This window comes from Suricata suricatta, chromosome 2, assembly GCF_006229205.1.
Source record: "Suricata suricatta isolate VVHF042 chromosome 2, meerkat_22Aug2017_6uvM2_HiC, whole genome shotgun sequence".
In the NCBI taxonomy this organism is placed as follows: domain Eukaryota; kingdom Metazoa; phylum Chordata; class Mammalia; order Carnivora; family Herpestidae; genus Suricata; species Suricata suricatta.
In genome coordinates, this window is record NC_043701.1 from 154270489 (window position 1) to 154279790 (window position 9302).

At 40.7% G+C, this 9302-nt stretch overlaps 1 protein-coding gene and 1 pseudogene across 1 annotated transcript in view; both read left to right on the plus strand.

The window, feature by feature from the left end:
- Window positions 1-535: 535 nt before the first annotated feature.
- PLCE1 (phospholipase C epsilon 1) overlaps window positions 536-9302 on the plus strand; it is a 277145-nt gene continuing 268378 nt past the window's right edge. The window contains exon 1 of the mRNA XM_029932248.1: window positions 536-1747. Coding sequence (XP_029788108.1) covers window positions 536-1747 — 1212 coding nt within the window. The remainder of the gene's footprint in view (window positions 1748-9302) is intronic.
- The window catches only part of LOC115285713, a 73292-nt pseudogene continuing 65662 nt past the window's right edge, over window positions 1673-9302 (plus strand).

Below are 9302 nucleotides of genomic sequence, written 5' to 3' on the forward strand. Positions count from 1 at the left end.
AGAATTTCTGAAATATTAAATTGGAGAAACAGAGAAGTAAATACTGAAAACATTAAAAGTAACTATTGATTACAAAACTCTGTCCTCAAAATTAGTTCATATTTTGCATTAGCTTAGAACTATGAATTTGGTTTTAAAAATTTATTTAGTACCATAGTATTTGACATTATGTCTTTTTTTTACAGGAAACATTCAAACTGGATTTTTAATCATTAGTAAGTCAGTGAGAGATCAGAAGTTGGAGAATGCAATCCCGAATAAAAATCTCATGAAGAATTACTTCAAATAACAGAGGAAAGAAAATTGAACTACCACCTTAAAACCCTGGTCTAGGAAAACATATTGCACATGATAGGAAGTTAGAACTGGAGAAATTTATTTGGCTCTTAATGCACTCGAATGAAAGGAATTGTCATACTGTTTCTCAGGACTTGTAGATCTGAGATTATTTTAACAATAAGTTGTTTTATAAAAATCTTGACATGATCACCAGAGAGAAGAAAAAGCAATAGCTAAAACCTGTGTGTTGGTCAAGATGACTTCTGAAGAAATGGCAGCTTCTGTTCTCACGCCTGTGACTCAGAGAAAAGTGACATCCTCTCCATCGGCTTTAGATGAAAGTAGTGAAAAGGTCTCAGATGTCAGCATTCCAAAGGCACATAGTGTCAGGCAGAGTGGGCAGACTTGGCAGACTTCTACCATCTCACGACTGAACAAACTTAAAGAAGAATCTTCTGGAAGTGACTTGCCCAAGATTCTCTCCATAGCAAGGGAGAAAATAATGAGTGATGAGAACAGCAATAAGAAGTATAGGGAGGAAAGCATGCCAGATTCTGTGAAAAACCTTAATATCAATTGCAACAGCGTACTGAAAGACAGCCAGTGCAGCCTTCCTCAGAGCCAGCGTTATGACTCAGGTGAGTCTGTCATGGAGGAAGGCCTGTGTTTGAAAACTGGAATCCCATCCTCACTGGAAAGAAAGATGTTCCCTGGAATTCAACTGGAAGTGGACAGACCTCCCATGGATATAAATCCTTTAGGAAATCAGTCTGCCATCATAGACAGTGGCCGGGCACGACCTGAGGGCAGCATGGCAGCATTTCACTTTCATTATGAAGTCGACAGCAGAATGTCCGACACTTTCTGTACCTTGTCAGACAACCTAATTTTAGATGATTGTGGAAACTGTGTACCGCTGCCTGGTGTTCGTGGGGAGCAAAAGAAAAATTATGTGGCATATACTTGTAAACTCATGGAATTGGCAGAAAACTGTGATAATAAGAATAGGCAGCTGCAGTGTGATCATTGTGATGCCTTAAATGACAGATACTTGTGCTTCGAAGCTTCTTGCCGAAGGGCCAATGTGGTGTGTTCAAGTGACAGCTTTTGCAGGGAGGACTTTACTAACAGTTCACCTGCCAAGACTTTTCTGAGCCATTTTGAGGACTTCCCTGATAATTGTGAAGATGTAGAAGAAGATTTTTTCAAAAGCAAAAAGGAGAGGTCCACTTTGTTAGTGAGGAGATTTTGTAAAAATGACAGGGAAGTAAAGAAATCTGTATACACTGGGACAAGGGCAATCATGAGAACTCTGCCTTCTGGTCACATTGGGCTGGGAGCTTACAGTCACATTGATCAGAAGAGAAGTGGTCTCCTACTGCCCTGTGGGGGAGTTCTGGAACGGCGGTCAGCGGTGGCAGTTAGGCAAGATGGGAGCTGGTGCCTGTCAGAAGCCCAGTGGTATTCGGTAAGGAGTAAAGTTTATTTTTGATCATTTCTTTAAACTTGATATATTTTTTTAAGTTTAGTTATTTATTTTTAGACAAAGAGAAAGAGAGAATAAGTGAGCATGTACACATATGAGTGGGGGAGGGGCAGAGAGAGGGGCATAGAGATTCCCAAGCAGGCTCCGTGTTGTCAGCACAGAGTCTGATGTGGGGCTCAAACTCAGGAACCATGAGATCATGACCTGAGCCGAAATCAAGAGTTGGAAGTCAACAGACTGAGCCACCCAGGTACCCCAAAACTTGATCTTTTAAAATATAATTTTCTGTTGTCTTAATTCATGGAAAGTTTTAAGTTCTGTCAAATTATGATTCTTAGGGGAAGCATTTGCAGTTACAGGAAAGTTGTAGACCTAATAGATATGCCAGCCAATAGCCATGAAGACGGAGTTAACTCTATAACGATTTAAGTAACTGGATACACATATGTATGTCATCAGGAGTGCAGGAATTAGGGAGAGTCCCTTGTTACTGTATGTAGGATTAAGAGACAGACTCCTGATAATGGGAAAGTGGTTCCACTGACCGATTATGTACTTATGTCCTTTGGAGGTACATGCCTATGTCTTCTATATTTTTAGGTTGCAAGGCCTAAAATAATTTAAAATCTAGTTACCTTCATTTTCCAGCCAATGTTCTGAGTTTCTTCCCTCTGCACCTTGTTTGTACTTTGGACCCCTTTGGTAATTGGGTGACGCCTATAGACTCAGAAGAATGCTTTTAAGTGCATCCAGTGAAATACAAGGTGTTATAAAGGACATAGATAATGTGAACATATGTACCAAGATATTGCTGGAAATTGCGATATATGCTTCTTTAACATATTAAACAGTGGCATTTAGTGATTTGATAACTACCATAATTCCAAAGTAGTGATGAATGTAGGGAATGGATTCCCTGGGACTATTAGCACTGCAAATCCTGCATCCAGGAAACCCCCTCAAGTCCTGGGCAAACCAGGGCAGTTGGTCACCCTAAATGTAAATACCCTTTTAGAGTTTCAACCAAAGGCTATAATATATGGAAATATCTGTGATTTCTACTGGTGACAAGATCACAGGTACTGTTCTAATACTGAGACTTGTTGCCTGTATTCATAATTGAAGGAAATGCTACATTCCAGTGTTTCACAATTCCTTAAAACCTGGCCTTGTGAATAAATACCCCATCTAGAAAAAATTCCTTTTATTGAAATATAACTATATATTTTTACTGTCATCATCATCAGTCATGGAGCTAATGTATTTTTTTGCATTTGACATGTGCCAGACTTTGGGTCACATAATTTACATATTCGATTTCATGCAATCCTCTAACTACCCTCTGATATTAACCCCTTTGACTTGCTAAGAAAACGGAGTCTCTGGAAAGTTATGTACCTTGTCCAAGGTCACTTAACTGCTAAGTGGGATAACTAGTATTGTAATCCAGGCAGCCTATACTCTTAGTTTCTTAAGATCCAGAATGAAATACAACTGAGAGTAAGCTGTTGAAGGAGCAGAAGAATTCTGTTCATTTCAGTGTCTGTTATTGAGTAACCACACTCACTGATGCCTATGGTATCTCAGACTTGGCTGTGTTCAATGTGGCAGTTCTAACCCTGATTATGTGTTGGAGTCTCAGTATCCAGGCTCCACCTCAGACTCTTGGAATCAGAATCACTAAGGTAGGGCACAGCAGGAAGAATTTTTCAGAGTTCCCCTGGTAATTCTATGATTCTGTGGAGTTGAGAACCACTGTCCAGAAACTTTAACTGATCTCTTTGCTCTTTGGGCAGGACATTTAGGGAATATTTGCTCTGTCCTAAAGACCTTGACACTACAGTTTCTCGGGAGTGGCACAAGTAACCTAGGAGCCTGCCTGAAAAGTGATGACCTGCAGGCCCTTCTTTCTGTGCCTTCGACCTACTACTGTTCATCCAGCAAGGGTCAGCAGATTTGGTTTTAAATGTTCATCTAACTCCTTTTAAAATCTGAGTCACAAGCAAGGTGACATCAGTGACACACAGGCCACCCAGCTTTTCTGACTGAATTTTGTCCATGCAGAGAAAAAGGAGCTCATCCCAGTAATGTGTCTTCCCAGTTAAAAAATGCAGGAGTTTAAAAAATTCATGGACATCTGAAGTTGAATGTTAAGGATGCAACAGAATTTTAAATGCAGCAAACGAATGGAAATAGATTGCTTGAGAACTGTTATCAGAGCCCCCAACACTTATATGGGCATGAGGGTCATGCATCTGCTGTAAATAATTGCAGAATAATTTCTGGAATGACCATACTCACTCCTCCAGTTATGGGAGCACTGCCACTTCGGAGAACGTTCATGGGTCCCTTGCTCCCGTCTGCCCCTTTCTGTCAGTCAGAGGCACTGAGATGGGTCATTTCCAATGAAAAGAACCAAAGACATGATGCAAATCATCCCCTCCCTTCTTAGTCTCTGGAGTTTGGGAGAGGTTGCTACACCTCCACCAGAGTGAAGTCTCTAGAGAAAAGAGAGGAGAACTCTTCTTCTGGATTTCCAGGAGGCATTTTTATTAACCCGTAAAATGAAGCTGGGCAATGGGCTGACTGTTCTGTCCTTTCAGAAAGGAGAACTCTGAAAGGAAAGAGTTTGAATGTTCAAACCGTACTATGGCAGGAATAAATCAGTATTTTCTAAAGTATCATATTCTCTCATTATCTCAGTTTTTAGTTTAGAGTCTGGTGGAAATCCTTCCCAAAGTTGTCAGATAAATTGTAGCCACTTCTCCCAGCTCCTGTAAGTGGCTTCCTTCACCTAAAAAATGCAGACACTAATCAGTGCTCCTGTTCCTATTTTCTGATGAGTTCACGGGTATCCATCCTGGTTCCCTGGTTTCCCAATCAGACTATAAGTTTCTTAAGGGCAAGAAGTGTCTGTACCTTTTTTCTCCTCTCCATGATGCAAGCATGTGCCAAGCGTATAGAAAACAGGACAATGTCATCTTAGGAACGTGGTGTCTGGAGTAGGTCCAGAACTGAACATTGACCACTATGCCTCCACCATTTACTGCTGGTATGACCTCAAGCAAGTTACTTGACCTCTTTGCTTCTAATTACCTTAAATATAAACTGGGAGTAATGAGGTTATGAGGATATTAAATGAAATGGCTCTGTGAAATAGGTAGCACAGTATCTGGCAAGGAGTGGGAGCCAGTATTTTCACTCTCACATTTATTATATGCTTTGTCATGAACATGCCCCACCCCCTTCTGCTCTTGGACCTTCTCCCATAGGGGAGTTTATGGTGGAGTGAATTTGGATGCATGTCCCTCAGTCTATGATGTGGTAGTTTGTACAGTCCTTCCTACACATTTAAAGAATGTGTTATTTGTCCAGTTATTCCTCTGCCTCACATTAAATTTTTTTCTTATATGCCTTCATCAAAATGACCCAATTAATTTATATTTGCACAGCTGTGCAGTGAAGAATGGATTTGAATGGGAGACAGTAATGAGGATTAATGCCTGCTGACTGACTAACTATATTGGTATTCTCCGCTCCCCGCCCCACTTGTGAAAAATCAAAAACCCTACTCCTGATCCAGTTAGAGCCACACTCCTGCTCAACGAGATGGCATATTTTGGCAAGGGCTGAAGTCTCCAGGTTGAAAGTTGGTTGAGGGTGTTTTCCTTTTAAAAAATTCCCTCTGTCTGAATTTTAGGGAGTTTAGGGTATTTAGTTATTCTGAATATAAAGTACAAGAAGTCCCTGCTGCCTGTGCTGGAATTATTCTTGGAACCTGAGTTCCGTGTGTACTGAGGGATTGAGTGTTAAGAGGGGAGAGTGGCCAGGGCAGTCAGGCCACTAGCTCCTGTGTTATCCCTTCATTTGTCTCCTTGCCATGGTCCACAAGAGGATTTACTGTATAAGAATATGTATGGCCAAACAAAAAAATGAAGTTGTTTTAAATCAGACTAGAAAAACTGTGCATTAAAAAGGAAAGCCAACACAGCTTCTGTGTTGCTAGTTCTTACTCTTTTTTCTTTCTAAAATGTATCTTTCTTCTTCACATTTTATTCTACTCTTTAGCAGAGAAGATCAAACATAACAGGCAATGAAAAATTTTTGAGTGTTTAACATAAATACCTTTGTCAGTATATGTCTTTGAGTTTATATTTTCTTTGATATGCATCAAGGGATCAACCAATAATAAATTCATCTTCTAAGTGGTAACTTTTGAGAATGATCAACTATCCATTAAGTCTTGCTGTCTAGTGATGTAATAGATGGCTGTTGAAATAGCAACATATTTTATTTTCTCCTCTGGAAATTTGGTCTTCCTGCAGATTGGGTACAGTGTGGACCTTGAAATAATTAAAATTTCACAGGGTGTACAGACGAAGCTGAAGCCTGGGCTTGATAGCATGCTGGGCTCCTCTCCCGTTACTAAGGGTTATGTCAAGTTCATGACATGGGTTTAGGGATGATGCTGGCCCCTTCCTGCTGAGCACAGTGAAAGGGAATCCAGATCCCGGATGGACAACCCCTGCATAGTTTAGTCACGTCTGGTGCATCAGTGGAAAATGTGACAGGCTGTCAGTAGCTGACTTTGTAATGATTGGACAGCTTTCCGATATTAGCTGCATTGGGGCAAGTTTAGGATAAATTTACTTCTACATCTCAGTAGTTATACCAGCTCTTTGGCTAGGATTTGGCAAAAAAATGGAATGAAAAAGGCTGACCCTGGACTCCAATTTTAGGTAAATATACTCATGGCTACTGTTATTCACATGGTAGCCTTAGGACAGTGTCTGCACTAGGATTTTTTTTTTTTCCTTTTCCCCAGATGTCCTGCCTAATGGGAATAAGCAGCTAGAGAGGCCTCATCCCTAGAAATGGGCCATGGTTAAAAGAATCAGAACCCATAGCAAAGGATAAGACCATCAGATGGAGTCCTTGGCTAATGCACCCTGCATTTTTACACAGGAAGGACTCACGCTGCCCACAGAATGACCCCCTGAAATCATGAGTGATAATAGTGTCCCTCTCCCCTTAATCCTGTCCCTGGGTGCTGATTCCCTCAGGGCTTACATACCTCCTGGAGTGGTATGGAAGTTTCTTCCCCAGTGACCACAGGATTCAGCATCAAGGACTGAAGCATCATTGGGAGTGAGGGGTGGCCATCCCCTAACCCTTTTGTACCTAGACTAGCTCATGCCTGAGTCAGGGCCCTCCCTGAAAAGCTATTCTCAGACAATGGTGTTGGGTCATTTTCTGGTCTTGAAGAACATTAGGAACACCAATATGGTGTTCCATCCATTGGTTCTTTTTTCTAACAGGCATTCAAATCCCTAACCCTAACCAACATTCAGCCTGTGAGACCCAGCCCCTTCCCTGTCATTTAGGCCATCACCCATCAAACCCTCAACAAGAAAATCATCTCAGTCTTTAGCAACACAGAGACACCATCATCTTTCAAGGGTAAGGAGAGCCCATAGTTTGAATCCCAATAGTAGATCTCTTTCAAGGCAAGGAGAAATACTTTGATTTCTTCTGTTTTTAACAGCTTTTTTGAGATATATTTACATAACATACAGTTCACCTATGTAAAATGCAAAATTCAGTGGGTTTTTTTATATATTCACAGATATATACACCATCATCACAATTTTTGAACGTTTTCATCACCTCCAAAAGAAACCCTAGCTATTGCCCTCCATTCTCCTCATCCCTTCTCCCCACCTGCCTACTCAGAAGCATCTAGTAATCTATTTCCTATGTCTAGAAATTTCTGTATTCTGGACCTTCATCTGAATGGACTCATAAAATATGCAGTCATTTGTGACTGGCTTCTTTCACTTAGCATAATATGTTTTTTTTTAATGTTTTATTTATTTTTGATACAGAGAGAGACAGAGCATGAGAGGGGGAGGGGCAGAGAGAGAGGGAGACACAGAATCTGAAGCAGTCTCCAGGCTCTGAGCTAGCTGTCTGCACAGAGCCTGACGCGGGGCTCCAACCCACAAACATGAGATCTGCCCTGAGCCGAAGCTGGAGGCTCAACCGACTGAGCCACCCAGGCGCCCCCATAATATGTTTTTTTAATTTTAATTCCAGTGTAGTTAAGTTAGTATGTTGAAGGTGCCTCTGTACTATAACATGTATAAATACTTTGTTCCTTTTTTTAATGTCTTTATTTATTTATTTTTTAAGAGAGAGACAGAGAGTGAGCGGGGGAGGGGCAGAGAGAGAAGGAGACACAGAATCTGAAGCAGGCTCCCGGCTCTGAGCTGTCAGCACAGAGCCCGACGTGGGGCTTGAACCCACGGACTGTGAGATCATGACCTGAGCTGAAGTCAGCCAGTTAACTGACTGAGCCACCCAGGTGCCCCTACTTTGTTCCTTTTTACCTCTGAATAATACTTTTTTATATGAACATACCACATTTTATTTATCCATTCATCAATTGTTAGACATTGGATTCTTCACACTTTCTGTCTTCTTGTCTGCTATGAATATCCGTGTGCAAGTGTTTGTGTGGATATATGTCTTCATTTCTCTTGGGTACATATCCAGGAGTGGAATTGCAGAGTTATGTAACTATGTTTAATCTTTTGAAGAAGTGCCAGATTATTTTCTAAAGTAGCTGCACCTTTTTGCATTCCCACCAGTAATATGTGAGGGTTCCAGTGCCTCCACATCCTGACCTGCATTTCTTAGTGTCTATCTTTTTGCTTACAGACATCTTAGTTGTTATGAGGTAATACCTCCTTGTAGTTTTGTTTTTGCATTTTTATAATGATGTTGAGCATCTTTTCATGTGTTTATTGGCCATTTGTACATCTTTGGAGAAATGCCTTTTCAAATTCTTTGCCTATTTTTAATATTTTTAAATTATTGAGTTCTGTATATATTCTGGATATAAGTCCATTATCACATATATGATTTTTATATTATGTGTGTGCATATGTGTATGTATATATGTATATGTATATGGACATAATGAATGCAAGTTGAGACAGTGGCAAAGAAGTCTTAACAATTTTAATGCACAGTGAAACCTGTTAAATTTTTTCTTTGGATGTGGATCTCACTCTCATTATTCAAATTTACCCTACCAGCAACAATGGTCAAGTTGAAATTTTTATCTTCCTTCTCCTCCAGATTCTTTCCAAACTCCAATCTGCCTAGTTTCTCCCTCCTCTTCTGCCTAAGCTTTTGTTATATAGGCCATTTTTATTATTATCTAAATTCTGCCACCCCAGAGAAGAACCAGATTGTCATCTGCAAACTTGTGCCTCACAAGGAAGGCATCCAAGGCAGAGCTGGTTGAGGAGGTCACCACTTTGGTAATGTACTTCATTGTGTACAAGAGGCAGGACCAGGCCTTGGTTGAGGCCTGCAAGGTATGTAGCCAGCAACTTTTAAGGAGGCACTCAATCTCAGGGTTTCGCAAGTGCCAGCTCTCTATTTCTTAGGGAGTGCCTCCTTAAATTTTGAGCCCTAGGCTGCCACTTTGTCTCCTTGTATATCCCCATCCTGGGGTTGAAGATCTAAG